The sequence below is a fragment of the Danio rerio genome, chromosome 12 (assembly GCF_052040795.2).
Source record: "Danio rerio strain M-AB ecotype USA chromosome 12, GRCz13ab, whole genome shotgun sequence".
Classification (NCBI taxonomy): Eukaryota; Metazoa; Chordata; class Actinopteri; order Cypriniformes; family Danionidae; genus Danio; species Danio rerio.
In genome coordinates, this window is record NC_141032.1 from 36,555,965 (window position 1) to 36,572,973 (window position 17,009).

At 37.1% G+C, this 17,009-nt stretch overlaps 1 protein-coding gene across 4 annotated transcripts in view; it reads left to right on the plus strand.

Moving 5' to 3' along the window:
• Nucleotides 1-17,009, plus strand: part of cyth1b (cytohesin 1b) — a 194,977-nt gene that overhangs the window by 68,552 nt on the left and 109,416 nt on the right. For 2 of the 4 annotated variants that reach the window (XM_087274678.1, XM_087274682.1), the window contains exon 1: nucleotides 7,170-7,482. The exons of the other annotated variants lie outside the window; for them this stretch is intronic. In XM_087274678.1, coding sequence (XP_087130804.1) covers nucleotides 7,404-7,482 — 79 coding nt within the window. In that variant the 5' untranslated portion in view covers nucleotides 7,170-7,403. Of the gene's footprint in view, nucleotides 1-7,169; nucleotides 7,483-17,009 lie in introns of those variants that run through there. 4 annotated transcript variants of the gene reach the window in all.

Genomic DNA, 17,009 nt, shown 5'->3' on the forward strand with positions numbered 1-17,009 from the left:
TTTCGAGCGAACGCTGCGGGGCGGTGTGGCGCCGCTACGCCCCTCTTCTTCGCGCTCGCCGGCCGACGGCTCGCCTCCGAGTGGAGGGCTTTCCCGATGCAATCAGTTTGTCCGCTTAGCTCACAGCGTTGCGTCGGCGGAGCGGAGGTTCCGGAAATCAGGTAAGACGAAAAACGGAATCCGAAAAATAAGGGCGAGAACGTGGCGGGATCCGAAAACGCGGTCGAAATCGAAGACGAGGGCTTTTGCTTTTTTTTTTCCCCGATCCGGCGGCTTTTGCGCGAGAACGGCGCGGGCGGAACGCCGCGTGCTCCTGAGAGGCGCCCGAGACGCGAAAAAGCGCGCACAGCGGCCTCTCGCGGTTCCGCGAAAAACAAAAAATGCTCGAATACGTACCTCCCGGGACGTAAACCGCGGTCCGCAGAAACGTCCGCGGGGCTACGTTTCCACAATGAGCCCGGGTTGGATTAAGCCTATGTTGTCTCAATCTCATATTAGATTAAATAAAATAATTGACAAAATATCAATTGAAAAATGTTTAATTGATATAACTAATACATGATGAAGAGTGTATTGTAGATACACTCAAAAATGACTTTAGCTGCTTGTTCAAACTACTTATTTAAAATGAGTTGAAACAACACAATTCTTATTCTTAAATCTTTATTGCTTTTTTAAAAAAAACATTCTTATTGTTTTTTTTTAGACAACTTCATTTTGTTTATGTTCAATCCACCTAAATTGGTAACAACGATTAAGTTAATTTAAGCAATTTTGTTTTACAATGTAGGTGTGGTGTGAATAGTGCAAGAGATATATGGGTGGAGTTGAAGGAAAGGAAGGGTGTATATACCAGTAAAAGAGTGACACAAGATAAAGTGAGGAAAGTGATTTGGAAAGTACTGGGTGGACTTTCCAACAGGATCTCCTCATCGTCTCTCCTCTGATACTACTGTTGACATTCCCAGATGGTTTTATTTGTTGCAAACCACCAAAAAAACTAAACAAAACTGTGTAGTACTCATATACACAGTATGACTCAAAATGACAACATTTTTAGTGCAACTGTTCCATTAAATTAACAATTAATTAATTAATAAAAAAAGATCACAGCATCTAATCAGGCTACTGTATTGTCTCCATTCTTTTTCTGTCTCCAAGCTGAGATTGTTATTTGAGAGTAATGTTTAGTTCCTGTTTTATGACACTTGACCAGCGACAAGTCAGCGATATTCAGCAGTCTTATGATTCGAAAGTGTTGCAAAAACAAAGTGTTTCCTTTAAGTCATGCTTGTTTTAAGAAGCACAGCAGTTGCAGTCACGTTTACTCTAGCTTGCAGATTTCTGTGTGAATATTTATAACATGAACTTCTCTAGCAAATTCAGTTCACTTTATTTACAAATAAATACTTGTTAAACTGTAATTGTGTAATTCATTAATGAATAATAATAATCAAGCCACTGAATATCATATGGTAATATTGACTATCATGCATTTTTACCATGATTTATGTCATTTTTACCATGATTTATGTCATTAAGTGTAACCATACTCTCTCTCGCTCTTCTCAGGCTGTCCGCCTGGTTTTAAAAAGTCTTAAAGTCTTAAACTCATTGAAATAGTGTCTTGGAATCTTAAAGGTGCTGTATGTAAGTTTTTGACTCCTCTAAAGCATAAAAATACCATCATATGTTTGCAGATATTTAAGAAACATGCTAATTGAACATTCTTGTTTTTCTGAAAAACAATGCCAAAGTCAGATATTCTGCTTTAAAAATTTGCTTTCCATGCCGGAACAGTTTAGCCACTTATATTTCAGCACCCCGGGTTGCCTTGCTGGAAAACAGTGCACTTAATTCCTTCGGTCAAGAAGGCTCTCAAAGCATGCGCTCGTGAAGAACGCGACCTCTGGTGGACAGTGGCAGACTCCGAAATGAGACAGATTCAGAGTTCCACATGAGGTTATTATTTACCAAATAATAGAAATATTACGAACATATACATTAGGTGATCAAGTTACATTGTAACCCCGTGTCATAACAACACGCTACGACTGATATTTAAGTACAGCCATTCAGAAACACAGAATATGTACTCAATCAAGAAATGGTAATTATCATAATCTAATTAATACTTATCAAACCTCTTTAGCATTATTTTATGTACATGCTGAATGATTAATATTTGTTTTGTAACTTGGCTAGCACTAAGTTACAGTTCTAATTTTCAATTTCACATGGTTTATTTTATTTTCAAGATATTTGAACTGGGAAACCCCAACCCCTTTACGTTAACATGCAAAAAAAGTGGTAAGGGCTAAGGGGTAGAATTAAAATTGGGCCTATATGTCAGTTTTGGTTGCCCCTTTGTGATGAGACATGAGTGCTGCCTTAAACCTGAGGTTCCAGTCTTGTGACTGCTAAAGGGTAAAATGATATTTATTCTCAAAATATAAATTTCAGTTGTTGGTTATGACAAAAACTGCTTTTAGTATAAAAAAAAATTCTTTTATTGCATGCTGTTGCTTTCAGTTAGAAAACAGTTCAAATCAGCCTTTAGGCTCAATATTCAGGTATTGTCAGGGTTCTGCCACTTTGGTCTTGTAAATTCTTGTTTTGGTGGCAGAGATCTGACACTACTCATGTCTGGTCCTGTTTCTGTCTCTGTGTGCGCTCGCGCCGTCGTGGGTGTACGCAGAGTGTGCGCTCTGCCGCTTGATGTGGCCGCGCACGCTCTGCGTCCCTCAGACGCGCGCACTCTTGTACTAGTGTTTGTTCTGTCAGCGGCGCGCTGCTTTATTCTCGGCGCCTCCGTCTAGTTGGTTTCAGTTTTGGTTGGCGCTGAGATGAAGCATGCGCGTTGCTTATGTGTGAGCGCACGGTAAGGTGTTTATCTATCGTGTGCTCGTGTCTTGCGTCTCTTGTCAAAGCACGTGGCTCGGTGTTTACATTGTGGTCACGTGCTTTTGTCGTGTGCTTCAGTGTTGTGTTTGTTGTCATGAACATGTGGTTAATGAGTTCTCTCATTGGCTGCATGTTCTTGTCCTGTTAAGTGAGCGCATGGCTTGTGTTGTCTCTCTGTGTCATGCGCTCTCCCGTCTATTGTCTTGTCCCACCCTCCTTGTTAACCCATTATTAGTTAATTGTGTTCACCTGTTTGTGTGTTAATTTTCTACAGTTTATATACCCCTCACATTTGCTGTCCTGCGCCAGTTCGTCATCACATGTTGTTGTTTGAACCCTTGTCCTGTCGTGTTTCCAGTCTTGTTCCTTACCAGCCAGCCCAGTGAAGTTTGTTTGTGTATGTATTTGTTTTGTTAAGGTTTTCCCCCTCGGGGTAGTTTATTTTGCATTTTATTTTATGTTTATTATTTAATAAATTCCCCATTTTCCTGCACTTGAGTCCTCGCTCCTTTTTCCCCATTTCCCCTCACCAACCCTGACAGGTATACTCACGTCAATTTGACAACCTGGGCTTGCTTGTGTTTTGATCCAGTAGTGCAATACCTAGTTCAACCACTGAGTGTCAAATTATAACACCAATATGTATTTCACCCCCCCACAAACGTTATGTGAAACATTAAAAGCAGACATTTTACTTGCATTTTATATTTCTAATAATATAAAATGAATTTACTAAATTTAATTTAATGCAGACCGCAAAATGGGTTTCATCTTTGACCCACTTAGTCCTAGATTTCAGGTTGTTGTGCGCAATTATACATAATTTTCTCCTATTCCTATAGCACACATATATAACATACAATGCGGACACAGATAGATCATTACCAACATGATGATTGCATTAAAGTGCTCTTGATTCTACAGGAAGGCAATTACTGGTATAAAAAACACACAAACACACAAACAAAAACAGTGATTTAAAATGCATGTAGGTTTCAGAGGGTCTCAACAATGTACACGTGTCTGCAGGCGCACATTTATAGATGGGCTGCCTGATCTTCCGCTTCTCCATGAGTAAACATATACATGCCCTTCAAAACCACGCATGGCTCAGATGCCCAGGATGCTTGCGCTGCTCTGACTAAACTGCCCTCTGTGCTTGTGGGAGGGAGAGAGAGAGGGAGGAAGGGAGTGAGTGGGGAGGTGTTTTTGGGAGGTGTTGATGAGCTTGTGCCTATGTATGTCCATTTAAATCAGGCTTTACTAAAACTATTTCAGCACCAGATTTAGAGAAACACAGAAGCCATATGGTGGTGAATACAAAGAGACAGACACAAACACAGAGAGAAAGAGAGAGAGAGAGCACGCGCGCACACACACACACACACACACACACACACACACACACACACACACACACACACACACACACACACACACCTAGATGGTTATAAATAAATTATTGTAAATATACTGATTATTATTTATTGATAAATTATAAAATAAAAAAATATTGTTTACTTTGTTTATATATATATATATATATATATATATATATATATATATATATATATATATATATATATATATATATATATATATATATATATAAAATATTGTATATTTATAACCTTATAAAAGCTTTGTCAATACATTTGTAACATTTCTCATGCCAATAAAGCAAGTTTTGAGTTTGAATTTGAGAGAGAAAGAGAAAGAAAGAAAATCCTTATGAGACACACTTCCTTCTTTTCTGCCCCACATACACCACAACAAGACAAACATTCCCCTTAATTTTTAACCCTGAAATAATTCTTGCTTTAATACTTTAATTTAGACAACTCAGAAAAAACTTTACTATATACATTGAACAAAATGACCAATCTAAGCTGGCTGCAAAATATGTGTAGAGGTCTGCACAGGACTTGTTTTAGAAACTCGCTCTTGTGAGGTTTTATTCGCCACCCAACCCCTCCTGCTGTATATTTAGTCTTTGTTCACTTAGAATAATTGGTTCCACTTTATATAGTGTTGCTTATACCTGTGAACTTACTCGGTAGCTAGATGTGTAAGTAGTATGTAATTACAGTGTATGTACACATTGGTACATAGTATTTACTTGTGTATTACTGGTTTAAACACATGTAACAACACACTGAATAAGTTCAAATGTGTAACAGATCATTAATAACACAGTCTTTGGTAAACTACCCTTTTAATACTGATGTGATTCTACAATTCACATTAAAACAACATAAAAGGCAGGGGTGCTCAATCCTGTTCCTGGAGATCTACCTTCCTGCAGATTTCAGTTGCTACCCATATCAAACACACCTGAACCAATTAATTAGGACCTGAACACCACTTGATAATTACAGGCAGATGTTTGATATGGGAAGCAACTGAAATCTGCAGGAAGGTAGTTCTCCAGGAACAGGATTGAGCACCCCTGATATAAGGCATTTGCATATTTCTCTATACACTTATACATTTTTGGCAGAAGTTTGCTGTTGTTTATTAGTTGCACAAAGGCTTGGGTTTTATATATTAAACAGTAATTTGTGACCATTTTACACTTTATCATGAGTGGATTTATAAGTAATACTATGTAACAGTGTGTATATACACTGTCATTACATACTAGATACACATCTAGTTACCATGTAAGTCCACAGGCTTTATATTAGCAAAAATGAATTTGGGACCGAATAATTTTCTACCCGACCATTCCCGCTAAATTTAGATCTGGTTTCCAAATTCCCACATTTAAATTGGGTAATAGAGAGAGAGAGAGAGAGAGAGAACAGACAAAACTGTAGGTTGTGCAAGGATTGTAGTACTCGTACCCCTTCCTCTTGGCCCTTGAAACAGAGTGTGAAGGGCTTCAAAATTTACCCCTAAGAAATGAAACAGCATTGTCACTGTGATCTCTTGCTTCATATGAGATTGACGCTGGCAACTGCTGTAGTTATTCCAGTTGTGTTACTTATTGGTATTTATCTTTAGGAAACCACTGAAGGCAATGATATGTTATTATAACGCTATAATGTGGCAATAAGATCGCAACTGTATTGCGCATTACAGTGGCCATATTCGTCTTAACAGATGAAAACAACATTATCATTATAGCAGACACTGTGAAAAGCTCATTCCCATCCACTAGACTTTTCTGACAGGGTATTTGAGTGTCATCGAGTGACAGAATGTTGTGGGACTGCTGTACAGGAGTTAATATTGGAGTTATTATTATGGATTAAAGATAGCGAAATTTGCCGTTTTTTTATTTTATTTATATATATATATATATATATATATATTTTTTTTTTAAAGCATGACGGTAAAACATGAACACGGTTATGAATGTATTAAAACATGTGCTTGTTTGTCGTAAAAATTTGTAGCAATGACAAAAAATGTGCAGCCATGTTGCTGGTGTATTCTGGGAAAAAAATTTTCCCCTTGATTTCGAGTGTGGTCCTGTAAAATCTCCCTTTCGTGAGGTATCTACCCCTTCCCCTTAGCCCTATGCCTTCAAGCTAAAGAGAACTGGGAAACCCCAACCCCTTCACGTTAACATGCAAAAAAAGTGGTAAGGGCTAAGGGGTAGAATTAAAATTGGGCCTATGTGTCAGTTTTGGTTGCCCCTTTGTGATGAGACATGAGTGCTGCCTTAAACTCGAGGTTTCAGTCTTGTGACTGCTAAAGGGTAAAATGAAAAAGAGTACTGTGGTATTAACACATCGCGCAAATGATAGGCTATATTTTTTCAATTGCTTCTATGATGCCCTTGTTTCCCCCACAGTCCAAAGACATGTGCTATAGGTGAATTGAATAAACTAAATTGTCTGTTTGAATTACTGTGTATGGATGTTTCCCAGGTTGCAGCTGCAAGTGCATGCGCTGTGTAAAACATGCTGGGTAAGTTGGTGATTCTTTCCACTGTGTCAATCCCTAATGAATAAAGGGACTAAGCCGAAGGAAAATTAAAGAATGAATTATTGTTTTGTCCCAAAATCTTGATTGCTAAATATACTACTGTTATATATATATACACATATTGTAGATATTTATATCACTACTACTATGTCATTTGTGTTCATATGTTCTATTTATTGTAAACACAAATGCTTTGGCAATACATATGTAACATTTGTCCTGCCAATAATGCAAGTTTGTATTAAACCGAACGTAGAGAGAAAGAGAGTGAGAGAGGAGAGAGAGGGAGGGAGGAGAGAGAATACAAGGAGTGAAGTCAGAGAGATTGTGAGAGCGGCGCTCATCGGTGAAGAGAGCAGTGCTGTGCATCCGAGCTCTTTTGCTCTGGATTTACTGTTGGATACTATTGAAATGAATGATTGAGGCGAGAGTATAAACAGTTGAACAAGTTCTGCTTTCGGACTGAAGAGGAAGTAGCTGGTCTTTTCTCTCTTGGTGCTTAAAGGGACTTACTTCTCACATTCGAACTGTAGGCTTTAAAGTGAATCAGGGATTGTTTAGCGATGGGGACGGTGAGTGAACTCTGCGCGTCCAGCTTTCAGGCGTTTCTGTGTCCTACGGTTCACCCGGCTCCTCCAGCAGGTGGGTTTGGTGTTTGACGTGCATGTGTTTTGGGAGTAATGTGTGTATTAGAAATCTGGGATTTGTTGAGAGATGAGCTCACTTTCACATGTTTGTGCTTTGATTTACAAGGTTAGCTTATGAAGTTAGCAAAGTTTCTTTCACCCAAATAGTTTAAAGGGATAGTTCACCCCAAAATGAAATCTACCCACTATTTAGGCACCCTCAAGTGGTTCAAAACCTGAGTTTCTTTCTTCTGTTGAACAGAAAATAATATATTTTGAAGAAAGCTGAAAAACTTGTAAATATTGACTTCCATAGTAGGAAAACCAAATACCATGTAAGCCAATTGTTTTAGTTTTCCAGCTATATTCATATTATTCAGGGCTTAACATTGGCCTTTTTGATCACCAGCCACTGTGGCTAGTAGATTTCCCAACATTACTAGCCACTCGCCATTTTCACTAGCCATACTTTTGTTATTGGGAAAATATATTTTATATGCATAAATTAGACTTTGACATGATAAAATTACTGTGTGTGTTGTGTATGAGCTTGCTCAGTATGCATGGGCTAATGAGCCGTGTCACATTGCGATTAGTTTTTATTTCACATGACTTTTCAGAGCTCGAAATTAAGTATTTATCAAATTTAGCTATCTCTGATCACACCAAAAATGTATTATTTGGCCACAAATTTTAAATGTGTCAAAACAAGCTAAATATAGCTGTATACATTCATTCATTCATTTTCTTGTCGGCTTAGTCCCTTTATTAATTCGGGGTCGCCACAGCGGAATGAATTGCCAACTTATCTAGCAAGTTTTTACGCAGTGGATGCCCTTCCAGCTGCAACTCATCCCTGGGAAACATCCACACACACATTCACATACACAATCATACAATACAGACAATTTAGCCTACCCAATTCACCTGTACCGCATGTCTTTGGACTGTGGGGGAAACCGGAGCACCCGGAGGAAACCCTCGCGAAGGCAGGGAGAACATGCAAACTTCACAAAGAAACGTCAACTGAGCCGAGGTTCGAACCAGCGACCCAGCACTACCTACTGCGCCACTGCCTCGCCTAGCTGTAAACATGCGCTTTTAATTCAACTAAACATTTCTTTAAAAAAAGACATTTAAAAAAGAACTATTGTCATGTATATCTAAAAAATGCACAGTAATCTGTCATGGCTAATGGTCCCAGATCACCAGTTAACTACACAAAAACAGGGAGTTAATCTCATATTAAAACAATGTTATTTTAAAAAAAAGAAGACAATTTAAACCTTTTAACAAAAATAACCGTAAGCAAAAAGAAAGCAGGTAAAAACATACTGTGAGGGATAATGAAAGGATGATCACGCGCACACGGTTAACGTTAGCCCTGTTAATCTGTTAAAAGAATAATTAAAATGAAAGCAGTGACGGCTGCTGCTTAAAAAAAGATATAGACATATAAATCTCTAGCTCTTGAAAGCAGCAGGACTGTGGGTGCACGATTGCTTTTTGTCCAGTCTATTTCAAAGAGAACCGTTCGCACCAGTTGCGTTTTCTCTAGGCATGGTTGCTTCGTGCAAGTAAACAGGAGTGCGTGCGTTTTTTTACAGTCACTCGCATCACATCACCTCTGCGTGACCGTGATCATTCTCTCATTCGGTATTCACTTGCTTTCTTTTGCTTGCACGAACACAGCTATTTTTGTCAGTTGTGTTGCTTCTCGATTCTAAGATCACATTTGCTTGAATATTGGGCCATCATTATTGTCGAATCCTGCTTTTAAGAAAACTACAATAAAAAAATAAACAGTGGCGCAGTAGGTAGTGCTGTCGCCTCAATGCAAGAAGGTCGCTGGTTCAAACCTCGGCTGGGTCGTTGGCGTTCGTGTGTGGAGTTTGCATGTTCTCCCTGTGTTCGCGTGGGTTTCCTCCGGGTGCTCCGGTTTCCCCCACAGTCCGACATGCAGTACAGGTAGTGTATGAGTGTGTATGGATGTTTCCTAGAAATGGGTTGCGGCTGGAAGGGCATCCGCTGCATGAAACAAGTGCTGGATAAGTTGGCGGTTCATTCCGCTGTGGCGAATGAATCTTCAAATAGCCAAAGTGGCTAGTGGGACTGTCTGTCTAACTCGCCACAGCAGAAATCTACCCGCATTTGGCAGGTGCTAATGTCAAGGCCTGATAATATTCATATTAAAAAACTCCAGCAAGTCTGAAAGTAAATGATGACAACATTTTCAAAATAATGCTTCTTTTTTATTCTACTTCAAAGTTGTTATCAGTTCTCTGGATTTGGCATTGATTAATGAATTGTAACAAAAAAGCTGCCATGTTTATATTCACTTCAGAAAAGTTAAGAAGTTGACGTAAGGAAAAAGGACTTCTTTTTTTAGGAAACTGAAATGGTATACTGTACATATATGTTTATTTACACAATATGGTGATATTCAACTAAACAAAACATTGCAAATGTGTGACCTGGTGGATTTTTACAGGATTTGTTTGACCAAAAAATAAATTTGTGTCATTTCCTTACCCTTATATCACCTGAAACCCTTAACAAAGGACTCACAAATTAAGGTAAAAGATCAGATTTAAAGCAAATACACATAGTGAAGTGATTTAATCCAAATCTTTGAGAGACAGTCACTTTATATCATAAACAGATTTAATTATAGACACATTGATCAGTGAACTTAAACAGAATCTCTACAACACCTGATTCCTTTGGACAAACCTCATTGGTTATTGTAGAAGCTCAAATTTGCCATGTGACATGCACAAATAAACCTCATTGGTTGTTACACATCTAGCATGCGTGAACTTCCTGCCAAGTTTAATGCTGTAAATAATGTTCCCTGATATTTATAAATGAAACTAATAACAAGTCCATTTGTCATACAAAAATGGTAATGTGACGGCTCAACTCATATAAATGTAGTTTGTAATCTCTTTATCAAAATGTTGAAGCATTTGAGTTTTGGGTACAGATTTGATTGAAAATGCCATCATTTGTGTTCTGAGGATGAACTAATTCCTTATGTCTTTAGAGTGGAATAATACATATAAGTATAGGATGACAGAATTTTAATTTGGAGATGAACTAACCCTTTAACGGTGTTAAGTGTGAATTTAATTGTTATTTGTAAAAAAAAACTGATATCGACCTACTAATCATAATTGAGAACTCTTCAAATGTGAAATGACAATAGCTGAAAACATTCTCTTTTAGTCGCTTTGCCATATCAAAATGAATTTCACATTTTGCTCTTTCAGAAGGATTTGCACAGGTTTTGGTGGCACAGTTTGTGTAAAATAGTCTGGTCTGTACTTAAATATATATATTATGTCTTTATGGTGGTGACGCAGTGGCACAGTAGGTAGTGCTGTCGCCTCACACCAAGAAGGTCACTGGCTCAAGCCTCGGCTGGGTCAGTTGGCATTTCTGTGTGGATTTTTGCATGTTCTCGCTGCATTTGCGTGGGTTTGCTTCGGGGCACACCGGTTTCCCCCACAGTCTAAAGACATGCGATACAGGTAAATTGGGTAAGCTAAATTGTCCATAGTGTATGAGTGTGAATAAGTGTGTATGGATATTTTCCAGAGATGGATTGCAGCTGGAAGGGCATGCACTGCGTAAAACATGTGTTGGATAAGTTGGTGGTTCATTCCGTCACCCCAGATTAATAAAGGGGCTAAGCCGAAAAAAAAAATACATGAATGAATGTCTTTACGGTTAAATTGTGATGTCATGAATTAGACAATTTCGAGTCCTGTTTTTTAAAACAAATAAAAAACAATTATTCATAATTTAAACTGATGAGTTAGCTTTGAGGCATAAAACTTGCAGTATAGCGTGACCATGGGCCACAAAACATCGGGGTTAAATGTTGTGAAATTGAGATTTATGCATCATCTGAATCTGAATAAATAAGATTTCCATTGATGAATGCTTTGTTAGTATTTGTTAATATTTTAGTCTTAGGGTTCCAAAAAATCTAAATATTGAGAAAATCACCTAAATTAAAATAGTTCAAATTAAATAGTCAGCAATGCATATTACTTTTCAAAAATGAAGTTATCCCAACATAGATTAGACGCTTCATTAAATAACACCTAAAATATTGTCTATTACAAAAACAGTTTACACATTACTCAGATTTTTTGGAGATTCCAATTTTCTGTAATATACCTATGATATTCAATTTAAAATATCATATTCTGAAGAACTGTAACTGACAGCATATATACCGTACACAAACAAAAAAAATCCTTATTGCATTTTCTAAAAATAAATAATTACATATTTTTAAATAATTTTTTACTAAAATTTCTAAATTAAAAATTGTAAAAATAATCATCATTAAAAATAAACAACAGTTTAACAGCAAATAGTGCTGGCGGGAACACTGAAAAAAGTGTTGCATGCAGAACTGTTGCAAATAATTTGTTTGTGTTGAATTTAAACAAACAAATTAAGTTTAGTAATGTTCAACTTAATTTGTTTGTTTAAATTCAGCCCAAATAAATTGTTTACCACCTCTTAACATAAAGAAATTGAGTAAATCCAAGGAATAATCTTTGAATAATTTTTTTCAGTGAAGGTGAATCGAGCTCACTGAGTGAAGTTTTTTTATAAACTAATTTTGAGAGGATCACATGCTTATTATTGTTCTCAGCTGGTCCCGCATCAGCTCATGATGAATTCTCCAATCAGATGATTCCTAACTCACTATAAATAAACAGAGTTTTCAATATCTTTGTCTTGAAGAATCCCTGCCTACCCAGCCTACTCCCCATCCTTTCCAGATGGGCAACACAGTGGACCAGTGATTAGCACTGTTGCCTCACAGCAAGAATGTCTTTGGTTAAAGTTCCTAAAAAACCAGTTAAAATTCCTGTGTGGAGTTTGCACATTCTCCCTGTGCTGGGTTTCCCCCAGGTTCTCTGGTTTCCTCCCACAGTCCAAAAAACACACAACGTAAGTAAATGGAACATTCCAAATTGATACCATAGCCAAGCTCTTAGCGAATACACCTTTTCTTAGCCATCCTATATCTGTCATTAGCCAGAAATAAGCTGGGGGGAGTTCTTCGAGATCTACCTGAGCTCAAACTCCCTTATGAGCTTAGGGCTTTCTCCGGGGACAGTATGCCAAACTTTATTTTCAATCATCAGCTAAGTGTGTACTCTTGAAACAATACTGGGTGAAGTAGCACTCTCTAATATCAACACAGATTCTTATTGTTGCATATGTCTGCTTTTTGATTGGCTCTTGGATCAATATCAAGTAAAAATGTCCATAGCTTATCATCGTTATTGACAAATTTGATCTCGATTCGATATGGTATTGTTTATCGGCCCAGCCCTAATGGAGCATGATCTTAATTTAACATTCAAGTTATTTTTGGCATGAAAGAAAAATCTATAATTTTGAACTGTACAATGTATTTTTGGCTACTGCAAAAGAATGTTTTGTGCTCCAGAGTCACATATGTGGGGATATCAAGACCATTTTGACTTTCCATTTCATGACTTTAAGTGATGCATGAGTTATTCTGGAACCATCTGTGTAAAATCACGTGCACGACTGCATGCTTTATAAATCCAGTGTTGTTGCCGTGGTGATAAACAGTGTCTCTGGATCATGGATGTTTTGGACGCTGAATCGGAGGCTGAGCTGTCGTCATGTTCATGCAATGTGAGACCAATCATTTGTTGTGTTGAAGTAAAAGTTGCTGGTGCTGTCAGAAATTGTGTTTTAGGTTGCAACACTAATAATAGCGTCACCATATGATGACTGTGAGACTGGAAACGTCCACCTGTTGTCCGCTGACCTTCAGTCATGTCCTCTTTATATCTTCAGTAATACTATCAGATTGCATTGTGGACTTCGCCTGCTCTGTTGCTTTATTTTACTGTGGGAAAAAAATGAGATTGCAATATTTCGTTTTTCTATTATATATATTGCAATATTAAAACAGATGGCAGCTTCACCAGATTTACTATTTTTGGAAATAATTCATTATTTTAAAATGATTGGGGCATCTCGTAGAGCAGTGCATCTGCATTTAATTGCAAGTGTAAATAAGTAGTTACATTTCGTCAAAATCGCTTTTGTTTTTCTGGGGAGTCTGACAAGATTTGTATAGAGAAAATGTACGTCCGATTTATTTGTTTGCGTTGGCACCCTCTGTGTGTTTATGCATGTTTGTTGCTCATCGATGTGATTTGTGTGAAATTGTTGTTAAAGCTGCTGAAACAATCAGTAGGTGAAAACAAAGAGGAAAAACTCTCAGAGAAACCATAATTGATTGAGAGACACTGATTTGATTCTGGGTTTGTTTTGTTTTTGACATAATAATAAAAAAGGAAAAGAAATGAAGGGATTAGATGCCATGGATTTTCCGGATTTTCTTAGTTTCCTTCATGCCATCTGTCAAAACTTAGAGATGAAAACCCCCTAACAGTCTTCAAAAGATGAACAAAAGCCTGTTTGGATGGAAATTCGGTTTATTTAGCGGAGCTTGATTTTAATTTACTGTAGAGATGTCAATACTTTACAATTAGTCGATGATTCATTCGGTTTAAAGACCTAAAGGGATAGCTCTTTCTCAAAAAGAAAAAAATACATCATTTACTTTTCCTCCACTTCTTCCAAACCCATTTGAGTTTTTGGTTGCACTTTATAGTAAGTGGCCTTAACTAATATTTGCTTGCGTTGGAAAGGCATCCGTTGCATAAACATGCTGGATAAGTTGGTGGTTCATTCTGCTGTGGTGACCCCAGATTAATAAAGGGACTAATCCAAAAAGATAATGAATGAATGAATGAATGAATGAATGGTTGATTGATTGTATGCATGTACTTACATTTATAATTAATTTCTGTAATGACATAATTAATTGGGGCAAAGCAGTGGCGCAGTGGGTAGCGCTGTCGGAAGGTCGCTGGTTCAAGCCTAGGCTGGGTCAGTTGGCATTTCTGTGTGGAGTTTGTGTGTTCTCCCCATGTTCGTGTGGGTTTCCTCCGGGTCCTCCGGTTTCCCCCACAGTCCAAAGATATGTGGTATAGGTGAATTGGGTAAGCTAAATTGTACACAGTGTATGTGTGAATAAGTGTGTATGGATGTTTCCCAGTGATGGGTTGCAGCTGTAAGGGCATCTGCTGTGTAAAACAAATGCTGGATAAGTTGGCGGTTCATTTTGCTGTGGCGACCCCAGATTAATAAAGGGACTAAGCAGAAAAAAAATGAATGAATGAATGAATGAATGAATGAATGAATGTCTTTAATTAAACTGTTGACCATCCCTTACAATTAACCCACACTTAAACCTACCCATACCACCAAACCTGTCCCTTACCCTACCCGTATCCCACCTCAATTGTTTTGCAATACATTACAAACACTGTAAGTACAATGTATTTATTTTTTGATGCAAGTACATAGTAGTTATTGCCACTTAATATGAAGTGGGACAGAGTTTTTTCTTCTGTAGAAACACAAAAGAAGATATTTTGAAACATGTTGAAAACCGGTAGCCATTGACCTCCATAGCATCTTTACTGTGGAATATTTTCTACTTTCATCACTTTTATGGATGTCAATGGCTACCAGTTTCAAACATACTTGAGATCATATGAAACTCATGAAGACTGGGAACCACCTAGGGATGGGCTCATTTTTATTTTCGGGTGAACTATCCCTTTAAGACTTTGTATGCATTTCATGTACACCAAATTTCTTACTACTAATCTTTTGGAGGAATGAAAATCAAGGCTAAGCAATATATTGTTTAACAATGATGTTAAGTACGGATTACTGTTGAAGACACATTTTGGAATGCAAATCATTTGTGGATTAATTGCAAAATGTAAATAAATGAATGAAAGTTTGTAATAGTTTTAAGACCCGTCACTCTGTGAACATTCTACACAAGCTTAAAGGGAAAGTTAACATGGAAAATTTACTCACTATTCATGCAATCCCCAAGTAGCTTCAAACCAATGACTTTCTTTATCCTGTTGAATACAAAGAAAACAATTTGAAGAAAGTTGATTATTATAATAATAATAATTATTATTATTATTATTAATAATAATAATAACAAGACCCATATACTAATTATATATTTTTTTATTAATTAATTCTTTCATTATTTTTTTCAGGTGGATTATTATTTATTTGTCTGTGTCTTGATTCATCTTTGAGTACATATTGAAGGCCTCAGAAAACAGGGAGGGGTGGGAGATGGGAGGGATGGTGCATAAAAAGGGGTAGAAAAGTGCAAGTTTGATTTAAGAGTTCTACAGTTTTCTTGTTTTTGTTGCTATATATTTCATGTCATCTCCTTGCTGATAGGACTTCTATTTTTCATATACATTTATAAGTTTGTATATTATCTGGAAAAAATGCAGTAAAATATTGAAAATAAAAATAATAACAAATGATTTTCTTGTTTAGCCGACATTTAATGAGCAGTAGTAATATGGTCGCCAATACATTGTGTATATATTGTGTGAATAACAATGCTGTAAAAACATATGGAATCATTTGGAAGGGTTTAAGAAATGTCCACTGAATATTTTCAAGTCAGATTAGTCTTTCGCTTATCAGATATGCTGAAACTCAAAAGGTCAGACGCAGAATGTTTTGAGAAAATTACCAGTTGATCATGTTTTTAGGAAGAGCTTAAACATTGAAGTTTTTCACATTTGTGATTTTTCTTTCTTATTCATAAATAGGAAAGAACTAAATCAGTGCAATGACAAGCACATTAACAGGGACTGAGTGAACAATACAGTAGATGATGGGATAATGGATGTAATGGCAGATAATACGTTTCTATACTTGTGCTGTCTATTTGAAGGTTTTCTTTACTTGTGCTGTGTGCTATTTAACTCAGTTTATCTCACACTTTCTGTCCTGTCAACCTTTATTCCTTGCAGCCTTTATGACTTCAGCAACAGAACTGTAATAGCACTTGAGGAATGACAATACAATTTGATTGTCTACATCACATTGTGCCATTTGATTTTGTACATCAGTGAGCCAAAACATGTTGACCAGTCTCAGGTAAAGCAAAAATAACTGATCATCTGTGATCTACTGCAGTAGATTAGATGGAAAGCAAACAATCAGTTCTTGTAACTACTGTAGTGTTGGATGCAGGAGAGATGGGCTGTTAAAAAATTTGAGCAACTTGGATTTTTGTGAAACCACAAAAAAAAAAAAAAGTACTCCAACATACATTTGACAGCACTTTCAGTAAAACAGTAAAATGAACATGTGATGTTTTATAAACAAATTTCAGAAGGAGAATGTGCAGATGTTTTTGACAAGGCTAATTCATTGTTGACAATCATTCTATGATTCAATCTAAAGGCATTAGGGCACACCCCTGTAAATCACAAAGCAAGTTCTACCTCCTTTTTCTGTTGACATTTAGAGTAATGTATAGTGGGATGCTGACAAGGAAGTGTGGATCCAAATGCAGGGTTTATTGAACAGAGAATGGTCAAGCAAGCAACAGTCAACACAGGAATA